This window comes from Carcharodon carcharias, chromosome 31 (assembly GCF_017639515.1).
Source record: "Carcharodon carcharias isolate sCarCar2 chromosome 31, sCarCar2.pri, whole genome shotgun sequence".
NCBI classification, from domain to species: domain Eukaryota; kingdom Metazoa; phylum Chordata; class Chondrichthyes; order Lamniformes; family Lamnidae; genus Carcharodon; species Carcharodon carcharias.
In genome coordinates, this window is record NC_054497.1 from 3,282,501 (window position 1) to 3,302,614 (window position 20,114).

Sequence of the window (20,114 nt, forward strand, 5' to 3'; positions counted from 1 at the left end):
GAAGGCCAACATACCATTTGCCTTCTTTATCGCCTGCTACACCTGTATGCTTACCTTCAGCGATTGGTATACGAGGTCTCATTGCACAATCCCCTCTCTCAATTTATAGCCATTCAGATAATAATCTGCCTTCCTGTTTTTGCTACCAAAATGGATAACCTCACATTTATCCACATTATACTGTATGTGCCATGCATTTGCCCACTCACTCAGCTTGTCCAAATCACACTGAAGTATCTCTGTATCCTCCTCACAGCTCACCCTCCCTCCCAGGTTTGTGTCATCTGCAAATTTGGAGATATTACATTTAGTTCCCTCATCTAAATCATTAATATATATTGTGAATAGCTGGGGTCTCAGCACCAATCCCAGCGGTACCCTGCTATTCACTGCCTGCCATTCGGAAAAAGACCCATTTATTCCTACTCTTTGTTTCCTGTCTGCCAACCAGTTTTCTATCCATCTCAATACACTACCCTCAATCCCATGCACTTTAATTTTACACACTAGTCTTTTATGTGGGACTTTGTCGAAAGCCTTCTGAAAGTCCAAATAAACCACATCCGCTGGCTCCCCCTCTTCAACTCTACTAGTTACACCCTCAAAAAATTCCAGTAGATTTGTCAAGCATGATTTCCCTTTCATAAATCCATGCTGGCTCTGTCCAATTCTGCCACTGTTTTCCAAGCGCTCAGCTATTAAATCTCTTTTATAATGGACTCTAGAATTTTCCCCACTACCGATGTCAGGCTGACTGGTCTATAATTCCCTGTTTTCTCTCTACCTCCCTTTTTAAATAGTGGGGTTACATTAGCTACCTTCCAATCTGTACGAACTGTTCCAGAGTCTATAGAATCTCGGAAGATGACCACCAATGCATCCATTATTTCTAGGGCTACTTCCTTAAGTACTCTGGGATGAAAATAATCAGGCCCTGGGGATTTATCGGCCTTCAGTCCCATCAATTTCCCCAACACCATTTCCCTACTAATACTGATTTCTTTCAGTTCCTCCCTCTCACTAAACCCTGTGTTCCCCAACATTTCTGTTATGTTATTAGTGTCCTCCTTTGTGAAGACAGAACCAAAGTATGTATTTAGTTGGTCAGCCAATTCTTTGTTCCCCATTATAAATTCCCGTGTTTCTGACTGTAAGGGACCTAGGTTTGTCTTCATCAATCTTTTTCTCCACATACCTATAGAAACTTTTACAGTCAGTTTTTATGTTCCCCGCAAGCTTACTCTCATACTCTATTTTCCCTTTCTTAATCAATGCCTTGGTCCTCCTTTGCTGAATTCTAAATTGCTCCCAACCCTCAGGTCTGTTGTTTTTTCTGGCCAATCTGTATGCCTCTTCCTTGAATCTAATACTATCTCTAATTTCCCTTGTCAGCCATGGTTTGCCCACCTTTCCTATTTTACGTTTGTGCCGGACAGGAATAAACAATTGCTGCAGTTCACCCATGCGCTCTTTGAACATTTGCCATTGCCTATCCACTGTCAACCCTTTAAGTAAAGTTTCCCAATCAATCATAGCCAACTCGCGCCTCATACCATCAGTTTCCTTTATTTAGATTCAGTGCCTTGGTCTCTGAATCAACTACATCACTCCCCATCTTGATGAAGAATTCTAACATATTATGGTCGCTCATCCCCAAGGGGCCTCACACAACTAGATTGCCAATTATTCCCTTCTCATTACACAAACCCAATCTAGGATGGCCTGTTCTCTAGTTGGTTCCTCTATGTATTGGTCCAGAAAACTATCCCGTGTACACTCCAGGAATTCCTCCTCCATGCCATTATTATTAATTTGATTTGCCCAGTCTATATGCAGATTAAAGTCACCCATAATTCCAGATGTTCCTTTTTTGCATGTGTCTCTAATTTCCTGCTTAATGCCATTCCCAACATCACCACTACAGTTTGGGGGTCTATATACAACCCCCACTAACGTTTTTTGCCCCTTAGTGTTTCTCAGTTCTACCCATACAGATTGATTCCACATGGTCGGAGCTAATATCTTTCCTCACTATTGCGTTAATTTCCTCTTTAACCAGCAATGCAACTCCACTGCCCTTTCCTTTTTGTCTGTCCTTCCCAAATACTGAATACCCGTGGATGTCCAGTTCCCATCCCTCGTCACCCTGCAGCCACGTCTCCGTAATCCCGACTATATCATACCTGTTTACACCTATTTGCGCGGTTAATTCACCCACATTATTGCGAATGCTCCTTGCGTTAAGGCACAAAGCCTTAAGGCTTGTCTTTTTAACATTACTTGTCCCATTCCCACTATTTTTTCACTGAGGCCCTGTTTGATTCTTGCCCTTGATTTCTCTGCCTATCACCTTTCTTATTCTCCTTTCTGTCTTTTGCTCTTGCCCTTGATTCCCCCTCCTCTGACTCCTTGCATAGGTTCCCACCTCCCTGCCATTTTAGTTTCAACTCCCCAACCACTCTAGCAAATATTCCCCCTCGGACATCAGTCCCGGTCCTGCCCAGGTGTAACCCGTCCAGTTTGTACCGGTCCCACCTCCCCCAGAACCGGTCCCGATGTCCCAGGAATCTGAAACCCTCCCCCTCACACCTTCTCTTCAACCATGTATTCATCTGATATAACCTGCTATTTCTACTCTGACTGGCACCTGGCACTGGTAGTAATCCTGAGATCATTACCTTTGAGGACCTATTTTCAACTTACTTCCTAATTCCCTATATTCTGCTTTTAGGACCTCATCCCATTTTTTACCTATGTCGTTTGTACCAATATGTTCCAGGACCACTGGCTGTACACCCTCCCCCTTCAGAATGTCCGGTAACCGCTCTGAGACATCCTTGACCCAAGCACCAGGGAGGCAACATAATATCCTGGAGTCTCGCTTGTGGCCACAGAGACTAGCTCTCTGTGCTTTATCAGATGGCTGGAGCATGTAGAAATAAAAATTTTGTTGGCTGGACCTCACACAGGAGTGTCGCCGACATCTGTGTAGCGAGACTTAGAGCAACATGTGCCTACCATCGGAATAAAATCTTGAGCATAGGTAGTGTGCTTGTTGGGGAGTGAACTTGATTGAAGGAAGCAGGGGAAAAGAACAAGATCCCCTGGAAAACATCTCATGACCGAATGGCCAGGAAAACAATCACAGCCATGAATCTCAGAAAGCCGAGGAGAACAGCTCTGTTTGCTCCAGGCTTTACTGCTGGGTTCAGCTTGGTTGGTAACACCCTCACACTCCTGAGTCAGAAGAAGGAGGGTTCATGTCCCACTCCAAACACTTGGCTGGCCCCAAGTCTTGGCTGACATCTCAGTGCAATGTTGAGGAGGGTGCTGCCTTACAGGTGAGACATTCGATATCTGCCCTCTCAGATCCCATGGCACAGTTCAAAGAGGGGCGAAGTTCTCCCTAGTGTCCCGACCAATCTTTATCCCTCAATCAACATCAATGAAATGGATGATCTGGTGATTATCACATTGCTGTTTGTGGGAGCTTGCTGTGCACGAATTGGCTGCTGTTTTTCCTACATTATGACAGTGACCACACTTCAGAAGTACTTGAATGGTGATAAAGCACTTCAGGAACACCCTGAGATTTTGACAGGTGCTATATAAATGCAAGTTTGTCCTTTTTTTTGCCACAGTCATTGGGCTGCTTTCTTCCTTTAAGACGCCCATTAAAATCTGCCCCTTTAACCAAGCTTTTGGTCATCTCCTTCTGTGAGTTTGCTTTAGCCCTGAGGACAACCTTGTGAAAGGCACTACATAAACACAAGTTGTTGTTGTAAAATGTGTGATTGCTTCAGTTGCTATGGGTCCTGCTGAGTGCTGCTTTTAATTTATGATTTGTAGCATTTTTGTTTTATTTATTTTTACTGGCAGAAGGATCGGCAACCAAAAGGCACAGATTTAGGATAATTGGCAAATGAACCAGAGGACAGAAAGGAAAGTTTGTTGCACAACAAGTTGATACGATCTGGAACACACTGCTGGGAAGTGCAGTGAAAGCAGCAACTTTAAAAAGGGAATTGGATATACACTCAAAAGGAAATTTTTGCAGGGCTGAGTGGGCAAGAGTGGGACATGGGACAGATTGGATAGCTCCTACAAAGGGGCTAGCACAGGTATAATGGTCAAAATGACCTCTTTCCATGCTGTATGATTCTGTCGGCTCTTTAAGCTATTCATACCGCCTGTTTCCCTGGCAAAGTTCCTTCTTAAACCCAACACTGCCAAGGACATTTAATGAACACTCATGGCATTGCAGTTCCAGAGATCATGCGCTGCCCCTCAAAGTAATTTTAACAATTGCTGGAGCCCTCCATGTGTAGTAAAGACATGGATTTTCCACAGAGGAGAAAAAAAAAACAGAGGCGGGATGAGTGGGAAAGGGTGAAATTGGAGCAAAGGGTTGGGTCAAATTCACGGTGAGATGGGAAGTGTTTTAATGGTCTTGAAATGAGCAATTATACATGAAATTTATCAGTGATGTGGTAGGATGGTGTATAAATGCAGATCTTTTTTACTTTCCTTCCTGTAACATTAATAGTTTCTCTTTGTGAAGTGCCTTGAGACATTGTACCATAGTCAAAGCCTCATGGGGTGGGGGGTGGTGGGGGGGGTGGTGCGGGGACAGTGGCATAATGATAATGGCACAAAAGCAAAATACTGCAGCTGCTGGAAATCTGAAACAAAAATAGAAAATGCTGGAAAAACTCAGCAGGTCTAACAGCATCTGTGGGGAGAAAAGCAGAGTTAAAGTTTCGAGTCCATATGACTCTTCTTCTCCAAAGGGAGCAGTAATGGGACAAATAAAGAAACTAAAGATGTCTGGAGGAGGTGTGAAAGGTAGGACAGCTCTGTTGAAATGCAAAGTGAAGCAAGTGAGAGGGAAAAAGCCAAACTAGCAAAGAGACATGAAATAAAATGGGGGCAGAGGTTATGATCTAAATTTGTTGAAGTCAGTGTTGATTCCAGAAGGCTGTAAATTGCCTGGTTGAAAGATGCGGTACCGCTCCTTGAGTTTATGTTGAGCTTTATCGGGACACAGAGGCAGACCAAGGTCCGAAAGGTCAGAGTGGGAGCAATGTGGAGAATTAAAATGGCAGGCAAAGTATTCCTTTCCTTCTGTTCTTACTATCACCCTCCTCCACCTTTTACTGGCTCAAAACCTGCTCTAATCTGAAATGAAAATACAGAAGATGCTGGAAACACTCAGCAAGTCAGACGGCATCTGTGGAGACAGAACAAGGGTTAACATTCCAGGGCTGTGACCTTTCATCAGGACTCACTAATACAAAACCAAAATACTGCGAAAGCATGGACCTGAAGCATTAAATCGGTTTCTCTCTCTGAGTTTTTCCAGCATTTTCTGTTTTTATTTCAGATTTCCAGTAACTGCAGTATTTTTAAAAAATATTTGTTCTTGAGACGCAGGTGCCCTTGACAAGGCCAGCACTTATTGTCCATCCCCAATTGCCCTTGAGGACGGTTAAGAGTCAACCACATTGCTGTGGGTCTGGAGTCACATGTAGTCCAGACCGGGTAAGGACGGCAGATTTCCTTCCCTAAAGGACATTAGTGAACCAGATGGGTTTTTATGATATAGGAGCAGAAAATGCTGGAAAACTCAGCAAGTCTGGCAGCGTCTGTGGAGAGACAGAGTTAACATTTTGTGTCCAGTAGGACTCCTTCAGAACCCAGCATCCGGAGATTTTGCTTTTATTTTAGGGTTATGATCAGCTTATGTTTAATGTTATTGAGACTAGCTTTTAATTCCAGATTTTATTATACGGACATACAAACTAGGAGCAGGAGTAGGCCACTTGACTCCTGAAGCTTGCTCCGCCGTTCATAGCTGATCTAATTGTAACCTCCCGCCTATCCCGATAACCTTTCACCCTCTTGCTTATCAATAATCCATCTAGCTCTGCCTTAAAAATATTCAAAGACTCTGCTTCCATTGCCTTTTGAGGAAGAGAGTCCCAAAGACTCACAACGCTCTGAGAGAAAAAAATTCTCCTAATCTCTGTCTTAAATAGGCGACCCCTTATTTTTAAATGGTGACCCCTCCCACGAGGAAGCATCCTTTCCGAATCCGCTCTGTCAAGACCCCTAAGGATCTTAAAGGTTTCAATTAAGCTGCTGCTTACTCTTCTAAATTCCAGCGGATACCATCCTAGCCTGTCCAGCCTTTCCTCATAAGACAACCCGCTTATTCCTGGCATTAGCCTAGTAAACCTCTGAACTACTTCTAATTCATTTACATCTTCCTTAACTAAGGTGACCAATTCTGTACACACTACTGCAGATGTGGTCTCACCAGTGCCTGTACAACTGAAGCATAACCTCCCTACTTTTGTATTCAATTCCCCTCGCAATAAACACTAACATCCTATTAGCTTTCCTAATTACTTGCTGTACCTGCATACTAGCTTTTTGTGATTCATGCACTAGAACACCCAGATCCCTCTGAATCTCAAAGCTCTGCAATCTCTCGCCATTGAAATAATATGCTTCCCTTTTGATTCATCTGACCAAAATGAACAAATTTCACATTTGCCCACATTATACTCCATTTGCCAGATCTTTGCCCACTCACTTAACCTGTAGCCTCTTTATGTTCTCTTCACAACTTACTTTCCTACCTATCTCTGTGTCATCAGCAAATTTAGCAACTGTACCTTCAACCCCTTCAATCAAGTTATTGATATAAATTGTAAAAAGTTGAGACCCAGCACTGATCCCTATGGTACACCACTCCTTACATCTTGCCAACCAGAAAAAAACCCATTTATGCTTACTCTCTGTTTCCTTTTAGCTAGTTAATCTTCAATCTATGCCAACGTGTTAATTCAATTTAAATTCCACCAGCTGCATGTCGAATGTTATCCCTTGTCCGAGGGCATTAGATTGGATTACTAGCCCAGTGACAGTACCACAATGCCAGCATCTCTCCAAGTATTTTGCTTTTGCTACCCAGATGATTATTAGTTGCTAGTGGCATTGGTGCAATTGCCACTGGGTCCGAGTTAGAACCCCTCCCACCCCAATCATCATCCACACCCTGAAGCCCTGCTCGTTGCGAATTATGGCTGTACAACGGTAATTATTGCTTTAATTCTCCGCCCCGCCCCCTCCCCCCCCCCCACCCCCCCCCCCCCCCTCCCCCCTCCCCTCCCCTCCCCTCCGGGTGAGGTGGATGTCCATCCGGGTCCCGGCTCGCCCGGTGACGTCAGCGGGGCAGGCTGGCCCTTGTAAATAATGGCGAGTCTCTGAGAGACGGGGTCTGCTGCGGAGAGCGGGGAAGGTAGGTAGGTCGGCCGGCGCGGCAATCCCCCTCCATCCTCCCTCCCCTGGGCACCGGGGACCGCGGCAGCCGGCGGATCAGAGGCCCCGCTCCCCCTCCTTCGCCGGGGCGGGGGTATTGGTGAAGATCGGCGTCGTTTTGCTGGTTAAATCGGCGGGGAAAGAAAGCCTTGTCCTCCCTTCCCCCCCACCCCCCTCCCTCTTCACCCCTCTCTTCCCCTCCCCCTCCCCCCCCCCCCCCCCCCCATCTTTGCATTATAAGCAATGGCTGCAGTTTGCAGTCACAAGGGGCTGGTTCCCAACAATCAAAAGAAGGAGCAGAAACTAACCTCATTTCTCTCTCTTTTAAACCCAGAGCAAAATAAAAATGGAGTTGAGAGTTGGGAACAAATACAGGCTGGGCAGGAAGATTGGCAGTGGCTCCTTTGGTGACATTTATCTGGGTAAGTTCTGTGCTCTATATTTTTCTTCATATTAAAAAAAAAAGACACCTTTTTTATAATGTCAGGTTTTGCAGAGAGGTGAAGCTTGTTTTTTTTTTATTATTATTTTAAAAAAAAAAACATCAGTGGGCGAAGCTAGTTTATTTATTTTGGTTTAAAAGCAATTTATAGTTTTTTTTTCCCCCATGGGGTTGGTGGGGGCTGGGGGGGGGAGGGGGGAGGTTGTTTCATTTGGAGTCAATTTAATTTTCTTTTTATTTAAAAATGGGTTTGTGTCTTTTTTTTTTTTACATCTGGGTTTTGGAATATTTTTGTGCCTGCGCCTTCTAGTTTGATATCCTGTTCTCTCTCTCTCTCTCTCTCTCTCTCGCTCTCTTTCTTTTTGTTTTAAATGGAAGCAGCTGTTAAAGTTGCTGTTGGTGTCTGTCGATGGCCGTTGTCAAGACTTGCCTTTTGATAATTAAACAGCAATGGGGCTCTCTCTGTGCGTGTCTCTCTCTCTCTCTCTCTCTCTCTCTGTGGATGGTACGGGGTGTTGCTTGTTACTTGGGTTGTCAGCGCACAAACGCTGGTGGGTATCAGAACCGTAGGGTGGGTGGGTGGATGGATGGATGTGTGGGGTAGTCCTCCTTTGCCCCCGGTCCTCCCCCGCTTCTCTTTTCCCCCTCCCCCCACCCCACTCTCCTGTCCCACCCAAGATTTCAGAATCAAAAACTAACCCCCTGACCCCTCTCTTGAGTTAGCGATGCCCCTGCTCTGCGGCCTGTGTCTTTGCAGAGTCCTGGTCCCCAAGACTGGATTGGCCGCCAAAACCCTTTTTGATAGATCATCCTCCGCTTTGTTTCAAGCTCCAGAGTATCCTCCTTTAAAAGTGGAAGGAATATGAACAAGGCTAATTGTGTTGATAAATTGTTCTCTTACCAGGTTTTTTTTTCTTTAGTTTATGAAGACCATCCAGTGCAGCGCTGATGTGAAGATCACAAAGCGGGGTCTGCCTGCCCTGCTGCGCCACTCATAAGGTGTCACTTATAAAGCCTGTCATGCTAGACCCTTGTGCGCTCCATTGGAGAGGAGGTGGCCTCAGCAGCCTTTTGCCCATGGTACAGGCAGGGATTGGATTCCTTGCGGTTGGCCAAATCAAAGGTGCCTGTGGTCATTCTCCCTGCGGTTTGGACTGGGGCCACTTTGGCAAGGGTGTTCCAATTATTGACATCGGCTAAATGGTTTTAACAAGCAAAGAGACCCTTTGCTTTAGGCTGCTATTGGTGATTAAAACTGATTTTCTTTCAACTCTTCTCCTTAAAATGCATTTGTTAGGAATACTCCCAAATAAAAGTAGTTTCTGCTGACTTTCCTTCCCCTTAATTGTGTCAATGAAGTGTGAATTTTGAGTTAGTCAGATTAACGTGTGTAGAATAAAGTGTACATCCTGCAAGTTTGAGACTTGTTTCCTCCGTTTTCTGACGATATAATTGATTGTTAATACACAAGCTATTGATAGCCTAATATGTTCCAATAGCTCAGATTTATTTTTAATACGTAAAGCACTGAAATTGTTTTTTTTTAATATGGCACCCATCCCTTTCCTTAAGTGACATGCAAATTTGTAAAGCTGAGGGCTGGAGGCTTCAATTCTGGTGCTGCCCGGTTTTCCAGCTCTGGTTGTTGTGATAGTGGGTAAGCCCTTGTGTTTGGTTCAGAGCTTTGGGAGCTGGCAATGGATATTCTTGTTTGGTTGAGCAGGGAGGTTAAGCACACATCACGCCAATCTGTGCTGTGCTGCTGTGATTCGCTCAAAGTAGTCTCTTTTGACATTCATTTCTTGACCCTTTTCTCTTCTTTGGGCAAGTGAATCCTGTAGGTTCACCTCTTGTCTGTGCTTACTTTTATTAACTGTCCCGCTGGGAAAATGGGTGAGTTTGGAACGCGCCTTTTTCCTCAAGAGCTGTCCCAAGGTGCTCATGCATCTTTTGATGCTTCGACAAGGCTCACAATGTAAGCAGGGAGCACTTGGGAGAAATGCTGGAGGGTGTCACTGCTTATGGAACTGTACTCCAGCAGAGGGGTGGAGAAAAAGTGAGGCTGGAAAACTTAATTCCAGTGTTATGCTTGGGGTTTATTTAGTGTGATTGGCGCCAACATACAGCAACAAAAATCAATTGTGCCAAGATTAAGAAAGACTTGCATTTAGATACCTTTCACAACTTTAAGACATTGCCAAGTGCTTTACAGCACGGTCGCTGTTCTGTCAGAACTGCGTCAGCCAATTTACCAACAACAGGGTCCTCCAGACACCAATGTGACAATGAGCACATGATCATTTTCTTTATCATGTCGAATGAGGGATAGATATTGGCCAGGACATTTGGGAGAACTCCCCATCTCTCTTCAGAATAGCGCCATGGGATCTTTTACATCTACTCGTGAGGGCAGTTGGGACCTCGGTTTAGTGTTTCACCCAAAAAGTAGCACCTCTGACTGTGTAGCACTCCCTCTGCACTCTGCTGGCGTGTCAGCCTGGTTTATGTGCTCAAATTTAAAGTGGACCTTGAGCCCACAACTTTCAGACTCAGGCGAGAGCGCAGCCCACAGCTAATACCACGTCTGTCTGGTGGAATACTTCCACACATCGAATTGCTCACAGCCTCTGCCTGTCCTAGAGCAATCTAACTTGCTGGACTCCTCCAGGTGCCCAAGTTAGGACTAAACTCTCCACTTCTGTTTGTTTGCCGCAATTGATTTCCACCAGTGGGAGTTTTCCACTTTTCAGTGATACTGAAATCATACATTTGATCTGAAGTAGAACCTCGCTTTGTAACTACCATTATTGGGTTGGGGGAGTGGATTGTATTTGGGGGGGGGGGTGGTGGGGGGGGTGGAAACAGCTCTGTGATAATGACCAGATAATCTGCTTCAGGAATTGCTATTGGTTGAGGGATAAAACGTTAGGCATAATACAAGTACTAGTAAAATCCGAATAGTCCCCCGACCTAGATGGTGCATTTTTGCTTTGGCCCTTCCCAGGTGCTTCTCCGAATGGATAGTTCAGGATTTGCACCAACAAGTTGTTCTCTTGCTAATTTTTTTTTGTTGCAAACATCATTGTGCCTGAATTGTTTTGTAGTTTCATTAAACAAGAAAGGGGAAGGAATAGAGGATTAGTGCATGCAGCTAAGAGAAGTAAAACTATTTTACTTGAGAGTTCTGTCCCATACAGAGTTGGGGGCAGGGTTCTGATGTCGTTGTGGTTGAGGACTCTGATTGTGTAGCTATGGCAAGTTTCACTGCATAAATTTTGGTTAACATGATGTATTTTGGGTTTCCCTCTGTGCTGTTCTATTTAGAAGGTATTCTTCAGATTCAAATAAATTGATTAATATGGTCACAAAGAAATTTCATATTCTCCAAAATTAATGACTTTTTTATGTTGGAAAGAAGTTGCCAAGCACTTCAGAGGTAACAGAGTAATGTAGTTAAGAGATATAAGGGCACTAAACCAAAGGAGGGGATATTAGTACCAGTGACCATGCTCATTGTGATGGTCTTTATAAGGAGACTCTCGAGAGGTTTAAAAGGGGAATTCCAGAGCGTAGGGTCTTGTCAACGTAAGGTATGGCCATCGATGATGGGGCAAAAGGAGAGGAGTCAAAGGGCGGCCGAAATTAGAGGAACGGAAAGTTCAGTGAGAGGGATTTTGGAGCTGGAGAATGTTCTGGATGAGCAATACTGCGGAGGAACTGGAAAACAATCTGGCTTGGTGAGAGCCACTGGCGATGGATGATCAGGTCTTGATACAGGGAATATGCAAACAACAGTTTTTGATGAGCTGAAGTTTATGAAGCATGGAAGATAGGAGTTCAGCTAGAATTGCTTTGAAATAGCATGATATAGAGGGCATGTACGTAGGCTTCAGCAACAGATGGGCTGTGGTAAGGATGGAAGTGAGTAACGTTACAGAGTTCAGTAGATGGTCATTGTATTGGGAGGAAGTAGCATCACAAGCTCAGCTTGGTTGAGCAAGATGCCAAGATTGCAAACTCTGATTCAGCTCAAGACACTAACTGGGGGAGGGGGTGTTTTTTTTTGTGCGGTTGGGGGTGGTGGGAGTCAAAGATCATGACTTTGGTCTTCTCAGTGCTGGGCTAGAGGAAATTGCAGCTCATCTATATGTTGAACAGCTGCTCTGGATATAGTCCAGATTGGAAAAGAGTCCCATAGAGGACAGTGCAGGAGGAGGCATTTGAAGAGGATGTTATGATCAGTGGTGACACATCCTGCAGGAAGGACAAGGGTAAAATGCACCATAGTGACTAAAATTATCCTTTGGGGCCATTTTGACTTTGAGAAGGGTGAAAAATCAGATTTTTTTTTGTGTGAGAGGAGAGTGTGGACCTTGGGATGAAAGTTCCAATAACTTGGCTAGGAAAGGAAGGTTGGAGATGTTTGCAAAGAAGGGGTTTTGTTAAATTTTTTGAGTGGGCAAGGATAAAAGTGAGGCAGATGATTATTGTTGAGAAGAGGGAGCTAACCATTTCCGGTGTCAGCGCACATGGGCGTCAGGAAGAGAGGTTGGATGGTAGGGAACATTATGGGGTTGGGTTTTGGGAAGCAGGAGGTGGCTCAAGCTTCAGGTGATCTTAGAGGAAAGAAACAGGAGATATGTTTGGGCAGGGGAGCAGCAAGAGTTTGACTTGGTGGGAAAGTAGGGTTTGGGTGGTTTTGGGGGGTGGTGGCAGGGAACAGGAGAGGCACACATGATGGGTTTCTTTGTCACAAAGCCTGAGACCATGGTGAGAGTGGTGTGAAGGAATGGTTGATTGTGGAGCAATGAAGTTTGGATCGTCAATGCTCTGTAAGATGATCCTTATGTAGTGGGTGGTTTTGGCAGAAGAGAGTGAGGCATTGTAGAGCTTGATGTAATCCAGCCACATCTGGTGCTGCATGCCTAAGTCAGTCGTGTGCCAGGATATGAAGTCTGCACCCTATAGACTTGAGGGAGTGATGAGAGTGGGGTGGGGGTGGAGAGGAGGAGCGAGAATGTTCCAACATGGACAATCAGGGAGAGAGACAGCGTAGGTTTTGCTGGTGACGAGTGTCAAAAGTTGGAACTGGTTGAGCATATGAGAGCTGCAGAGGGGGAATGGTGTCAAAGACTTGGCAGTTGAGAGTTTAAAGATGTGTTGTAAGAGATTTTTGGATTCATCTAGGGTGTTGGTGGGCAACCAGGCCGTATACGGCCCGCAAGACATTTTGTTGACTGCCACTGACCCGCAGGATTGATCCGTGTAGTTTTTTTCCTACCAGTTATACTAGGGTGCTGCATATGCAAAACAAGGACATGTGCACGCTGACTGCACACAGCATTGACTGAGAGCCGTATGCTACCTCTGCATCGGAAGCGCTGCTACCGTTCAATCGCCACGCCCCGCAAATTCTTATTCATGGGGTTCTGGTTAGTACACATGCCCAGTTTCAACCTTGCAGCTCACTGAGATGGAGGGCCTCTCGTGTGGCCCGCTCACTCACTTAGGTTGCCCATCACTGGCCCTGGGGCTACTGCAAAGGGATGTGTGATGAGGAATTGGCCTGAAGACCATGGGAGAGCAAGGTCTGGGAACTTATACATAGGATGATGAATTCAGAAGAGAGCAAGAAGACTACTGTAGTGTTATTGTTCAATGCAGTGGCTGAGGGAAGAATGGAGCCGTAGTGGATACTTACTTGGGGCCAATAGAGAACAAAGATTCTAAACGGGAAGCAAGAGGGGTTGAACAAGGTGAAGCATTTGAAAGAGATGAGAAGGTGACAAATAAGGAAGGACAATGTGATGAGACCCTTGCACCATTATGGAGGTTTGAACAGGGCAGGTGATGGGATGTGTAGCCACAAATGGGGAAGCTTTGGTAAGGGGCAAGCTCAGAACTCTTGCTCAAATGCCAGGCATTACTTTCCTAAATTGTAGCCGTTTCTGCCTCATTAAAGCTGCTTGGTGAGGATAAGAGACTGCAGACATTCTAACCCTGGTGGTTTGCAGTCTGACTGAGTTTCTTGATGGAAAATACATGGACCCTGTCATGTCTTGTGCTATAAAAAATATTGAGAGCCAACCTGAAGAACTTCTATCAAAACATACTCCCTTTAGATTAAAATCAGAAATGCTGGAAATACTTAGCCGGCCGGGCAGCATCTAGGTTCTTTGTGAAGCAGGCTTGTGGAAATATATTGTGTTAATTGCTATAGTAAGTTGCGCATGTGGGCAATTTTGGTGCTTGTCTGCAGTCGGTTTTCCCACTTAAATTGCAAAATCTCAATTTCCATTAATCTTGCTTGACTGCCCTAATGCAAACTACCCTCTAGACTGAGACCTGTGAAATAGTCCAGTGACACAAACATTTGTGCACTCTTATAACCTGTTTGGCAAAGTTCAAAATGGAGTTTTCCTACCAGTACCTGTATATCACTCTCTATATCTGCTGGAAATCACACTCTATATCTGCTGGAATGTTCTGTTCCTTTTCTAAGGGCATTTTGAATGCCTGTGGCCAACGATGGTTCTTGTACTTTTGTTTTTATCCCTTTTGTGTGGGAATGAATCCCCATGCGACGCTGATTCGTTGTTTTGAAGACACAGCATAGTCACCGTGATATATTTGGAGTTTGGAACGTGTGCCTGATAGGGTGGTGAATACCGATTCAAAAGTAGCCTTTGAAAGAGAATTAGATAAATTCCCGAAGGAAGCAGAAACAAGGGTATGGGGAAAGAGCTGAGGAGTGGGTCCAATTGGATTGCTCTTTGGAAGAGTCAATGCAATGTTGGTGGGCTGAATGGCAGTTGCCTGTGCTGTACAGCCCCCCCCCCAGATTTATCAATTTTTTGCAGTCGAGTGTAGATCGCAAATGGGGACAGAATAAAGCTCACGGGGATCTAGTTTCATTTGAGATTGAACCTGTTTTCTTTTTGTCTCTTTAAGCACATTTCTACCTCCGCCACTCCTTTCCCCCATGAGCCCACCCTCCCTCCCAGCCTACGCTTTTCCACTTGGCTGCTGGCTGGCTTTCAGGGGCTTGTGGGAGGGGTAGGTTTCTCTGTGCTGTGGTTTCATGGAATGTACATTATGGAGAGACTTGCTGTAAGTTTCTTTACCGGAGTTGGGGTGGGCTGCCCAGTCCTGCTCTACCAGTTTTGTTTGGCTCGCAAGGACTAGTGAACGTTCCGAGTTTTCCTGCTTTGCAATGGTTTTAAACCTTTCAGAAAAATTGTATTTCTAATACTTCAGATATGACAGAATGATCAGTTTCTTGCTTTAGTTGGAGGGAGCTTAATTTTTATAGCCTATCTTTTTTTTGATTCTAAAATTTTCACTCTTAATATTCTGGCTGTTCCAGCTGGTGTGGCAGGGACCATTGCGGCTCCATTGGAGCCGAATCGGAAATGTTTCTGAGGCATTTCTTGCCTGAGCCAGTGCTGGTTTTATATCAGAGGCACCTTTTCAAATTCCACTTTCATGCAAACTCTTCACTTGCCCAGCCCAAAAATAATACTATCCGATTGACTCTGCTTTCAGTGCCACTTGGGGTGATCTGTTCCATTTTCTAATAAACCAATCTCTCCATATAAGGGGAGAAAATTCTCATGATGCCTCCCTCAATGCTTTTAATAACACTCAGCTTTTGCCCCTTGTTACCAATTCGCCCAAGAATAGAGCGAATCTTTCATTATTTACCTTTTCTCAAACCTCCCTGTTCCACCCCTCCACCTCTGCTCCAATTAACATAACCCTAATTTTTCCAAATGGCTCTTCGTGACTATATCCGCTCACCTCTGCTATCACCCTGGTGCATTCAGATTGCAGATTTTTCATTCGGTTCCAATGTCATTTCACCAAAGGATGCCTAAATCTCTACAGTCTAGTTATGGAAAGCAGGGGTCAGCTCGGGAAACGACATGCTGTCATAATCTGAATAATTGATGTACGCTAACCGAGAAAGCGGAATTCTGTTTTTGTTACATGTGTTTTCTTTCCACACAACAACTGCAATGGGTTGTTTGAACAGAATTGAGGTGGCAGATTTTAAGTTTCTTAAAAAAAAAGCCTTGCATTTATGTGGCATCTGATCACCTTGGGGCGTCCTAATAAACACTTCTTGTCCAATTTTTAAATGTTGCTGTTAAACATGAGCAATTGTAAGGGCTGATTTACACATGAAGAACCCACAGACAGTAAGTGAGTCAGACCGGCTGATAGGTAATTGCATGGTTTCCAAAAAGCCTGTTCCTCTAATTCCAGATAAGTTCCATTGTTAACATTTGCAAAGGCTAGCTTGGAAGGAGATAGAAGTGAAGAAATGCCCCATTGCACATGATGACAAATTCTCGTCCAAATAAAGGATCTGACTTGACAAATCTCCTCCTTGCAGTTGTCCCCACTTCAGGAAAACCAGCAGATGGCGAGACCTCATGGTAGGTGGACGGACGGACACCTTCGAGATGACAGGTGTGCAACGCCATGTCAGCTTTAGATGTTAAAATTGTAGGAATTGCTAAAAGCAATAGCGCTGCACGTAAATGAAGTTTTCTACAGTGTTTTCATGTGCAGCTTATCAACCTTTTGCCTTGCAAAAGAAAATATGATTTGCTTTGTTTCTGCAGCCATAGTTTTAATTGTATTGAATAAATTGTTTCTTGATTCTTTTCATCTGAGTAAAATCCAAGATGTGGATTGAGATCAAACCTGATTAGTTGATTATCAATTATGTATGGATGCAAACTGAAGCAGGAGAGTTCCATTCGCACACTAAACTACGTCTGGAGAAGTGAGGAATTTCCAAGCTTGTGTACGGTTTAAGGACAGCATCCTATGGAAAAAGAAGGTTGCGATTTAATCGGAAGGTGCCAAGTCCCGAGCGCAATTTTGCTGGTCAGATGAGGTATGGAATTTCCATAAACGTCAACGAGATTCGGGGCACATATACATAGAAGCTCATTGAGTTTTCTGAATATTGTGCTGCTAAATAGAAATGGATGTGAAAGCGGGGAAGAGAAGGACAAGAAAGCAGCAATTGAAATTGCAAATTCTTTGCTGGAGTTTGATTTTGGTGACAAAAGTTCCTAAATTCAAAATCTTGTCTCCTTGTCTGCAATGTCAACAACACGACTTTTATCATTGTGGATGGGGGAGGTGGTGGTATTGTCACTGGTGTAGTAATCCAGAGATCCATGGTAATGCTCTGGAAACCTGGGTTCAAATCCCACCACAGCAGCTGGTGTAATTTGAATTTAATAAAATATCAAATTTAAAAACCTAGTGAAGTTTGATTGATGTAAAAACCCATCTGGTTCACTAATGCCCTTTAGGGAAGGAAATCTGCCATCCTTTCCTGGCCTGGCCTACATGTGACTTCGGACCCACAGCAATGTGGTTGACTCTTAACTGTCCTCTGAAATGGCCTGGCAATCCACTCAGTTGTATCGATCCCCTAAAAACAGGTTAATAAGGAATGAAACTGGACGGATCACCTAGGCACCAGAAATAACAACAGCCCTGTTGACCTTATTATCCCCATCAGCTGCTGAATCAGTACTTCTCTATGTCGAACGCCACTTGGAGGAAGCACTGAGGGTGACAAGGAAGCAGGATGTGCTCTGATTGGGTGGACTTCATCAAGAGTGGCTCAATTGCACCACCAAGGACAGAGTTGGCAGAGTCCTAAAGGCCATAGCTGTTGGACTGGGTCTCTGGCAGGTGGTGAGGGAACCAACAAGAGGGAAAAGCATACTTAAACTCATCCTCACCAACCTCCTTGCTGCAGTGTTTCTGTCTGGTCCTTTAGGAAGATGAAATTGTCTTCATGTTGATACCCATGTTATGTGGCATTACCACTGTGCTAAATGGGATTGATTTCAAACAGATCTAGCAACTCGAAGACTGGTCATCCATGAGCCATCAGCAGCAGAATTGTACTCAACCACAATCTGTAACCTCATGGCCTGGCAGACCCCCACTCTACCATTACCACCAAGCCAGGGGATCAGCTTTTGTTCAGTGAAGAGTGCAGGAGGGCTTGCCACTGGCAGCACCAGGCATAACTAAAAATGAGGTGTCAGCCTGGTGAAGCTATGACACTGGACTACTTGCATGTCAAATATCATTAGCAACAACCATTAGACAGAGCTAAGCAATTCCACAACCAACGGATCACATCTAAATTCTGCAGTCCTACCACATCCAGTCAGGAATGGTGGTGGACTATTAAATAACACAGGAGGAGGCGGCTCCACAAATATCCCCATCCTCAATGATGGGGAGCCTAGCACATCAGTGCAAAAGATAAAGCTGAAGCATTTTGTACAATCTTCAGCCAGAAGTGCTGAGTGGATGATCAATCTCTGCCTCCTCTGGAGACCCCCAGCATCACGGATACCAGCCTGCGATCAATTCTGTTCACTCCACGTGATACCAAGAAACATCTGACGGCACTGGATACTGCAAAGGCTATGGGCCCTGACAAAACTTCCAGCAATAGTACTGAAGACTTGTACTCCAGAACTAGCTGTGCCCTAGCCAAGCTGTTCCAGTACAGCTACATCACTGGCATCTATCTGCCTATGTGAAAAATTTGCCCAGTTATGTCCTGTACACAAAGCAGGACAAATCAACCTGGCAATTGTGTTTTTTTTTTGGTTATTCATTTCCAGAATGTGGCCATCACTGGCTAGGCCAGCATTTATTGTGCATCCCATCAGTCTACTCTTGATCATCAATAAAGTGATAGAAGGGGTCCTCAACTGTCCTATCAAGTGGCACTTGCTTTGCAATGACCTCCTCATGCTTTGTTTGGGTTCCGCCAGGGTCACTCAGCTCCTGACCTCATTACAACCTTGGTTCAAACATAGACAAAAGAGCTGAACTCCCAAGGTGAGGTGAGTGACTGCCCTTGACATCAAGACAGCATTTGACTGTGTGTGACAACAGGGAGCCATTGGGAATTGGGGGTGGTGATTGGGGTGGGGGGGAGGGGGAGTCTGCTGGGTGGAGTCATACCTACCACAAAGGAAGATGGTTGTGGTTGTTAGTGGTCAATCATCTTAGTTTCAGGACATTATTGCAGGGGTTCCTCAGGGTAGTGTCCTCAGCCCAACCATCTTTCACTGCTTCATCAATGACCTTCCTTCTAATCTATCCATTCCAATAGATGACGCCAGTGAGGCTTGGAAGATGATGCCAGTGAGACTTGGAAGACTATTTGGCTAATCCAGCTTTCAGTTAACTGATGCTGATCCAGCAGTCGTACTTGATTTCCACACCTGATGGCACAGGAGATGTGTTTGGTGCAACAATGTCCTAGAAGCTTCTTTTGCTTACCACCCTGTGCAGTCCAGTTCAGTTTGAAGCCCTATAAAATGTGCATTAATTGGAATGGAACTTGGCAGTTTTGGCTATCACACTCCACTGAGAAGGAGGCGTTAATTTTCAGACGGTGTTTGGCGCAAGGAATGACAGATTGGATACATGTGTATCTTCGAATTTGGGCACACAAAGAGATCACACCCATTTCCATGTAAAGCTGGAGTTACCAGAAGGAAAAACAAGCATCGCCTTCATTGTTTGGCTCAAGGGGTGGGGGGTGGGGGGGGAAATAAAGTAGGCTGCAGAATGACGTGAGGCTTTGTATTAGGTTATTGAGAGAGTCAGTGATTGGAAAAGGATGGGTGGATGCGAGTGGAGTGCGTTTGAATTAAGGAGCATACAAACTTGACAGTCCCAAGTAATGGGACAAATTTGTTGGAACTGGTTTTATGCTTGCAAGATGCAGTGTAGCTTTTGGGAAGTGTGTTGATGGTGCAGTTCAGCAGAGCCAAAAAAAAGACAGTACTGATTGAAGCCTGAGGCTCTTTAATCATGTTTGCTTTTCCAAAACTTTGATTGTATCCATGGTTTTAAAATGAGTAGAAGTCAAAAATGCCGTCATCGTTTTTCTGTTCAAATCGATCGCACTCAGGCTACAACCACCACTGGCATTAACCGTGTTTTTCATGGAGGAAATACTGAGGTATGTGAGTGGCTGCTTAGGATCCCTATCGGGTGAAGGAAGGGACTTGCTTGAGTTGCTTAAGAGAATCCTAGAGGTAAATCAGTTTAACATAAAGAAATGTATCCTGTTCAGTTTCAGTGCTTTGCTAAAGAGAGAAAATTTGCCACAACTTGCATTTACCTAGTATTTTTTTCTTTAATTCACTGATTCACAGAATTTACAGTGCAGAAGGAGGCCATTTGGTCCATCATGTCTGCACCAGCTCTGAGCAATTTTCTTAGTGCCCTTCTCCCCATAACTCTGCACATTCTTCCTTTTCAGATAAGTCGAATT

At 44.6% G+C, this 20,114-nt stretch overlaps 1 protein-coding gene across 4 annotated transcripts in view; it reads left to right on the forward strand.

Annotated features, from left to right (window-relative positions):
- The window catches only part of LOC121271538 (casein kinase I), a 78,716-nt gene that overhangs the window by 17,411 nt on the left and 41,191 nt on the right, over window positions 1-20,114 (forward strand). Inside the window, exons 1-2 of one of the 4 annotated variants that reach the window (XM_041177521.1) lie at window positions 7,179-7,306; window positions 7,661-7,748. In XM_041177521.1, the coding sequence (XP_041033455.1) occupies window positions 7,673-7,748 (76 nt within the window). In that variant the 5' untranslated portion in view covers window positions 7,179-7,306; window positions 7,661-7,672. Of the gene's footprint in view, window positions 1-7,178; window positions 7,311-7,655; window positions 7,749-16,166; window positions 16,244-20,114 lie in introns of those variants that run through there. The other 3 variants (XM_041177523.1, XM_041177524.1, XM_041177520.1) reach the window with 3 other exon arrangements.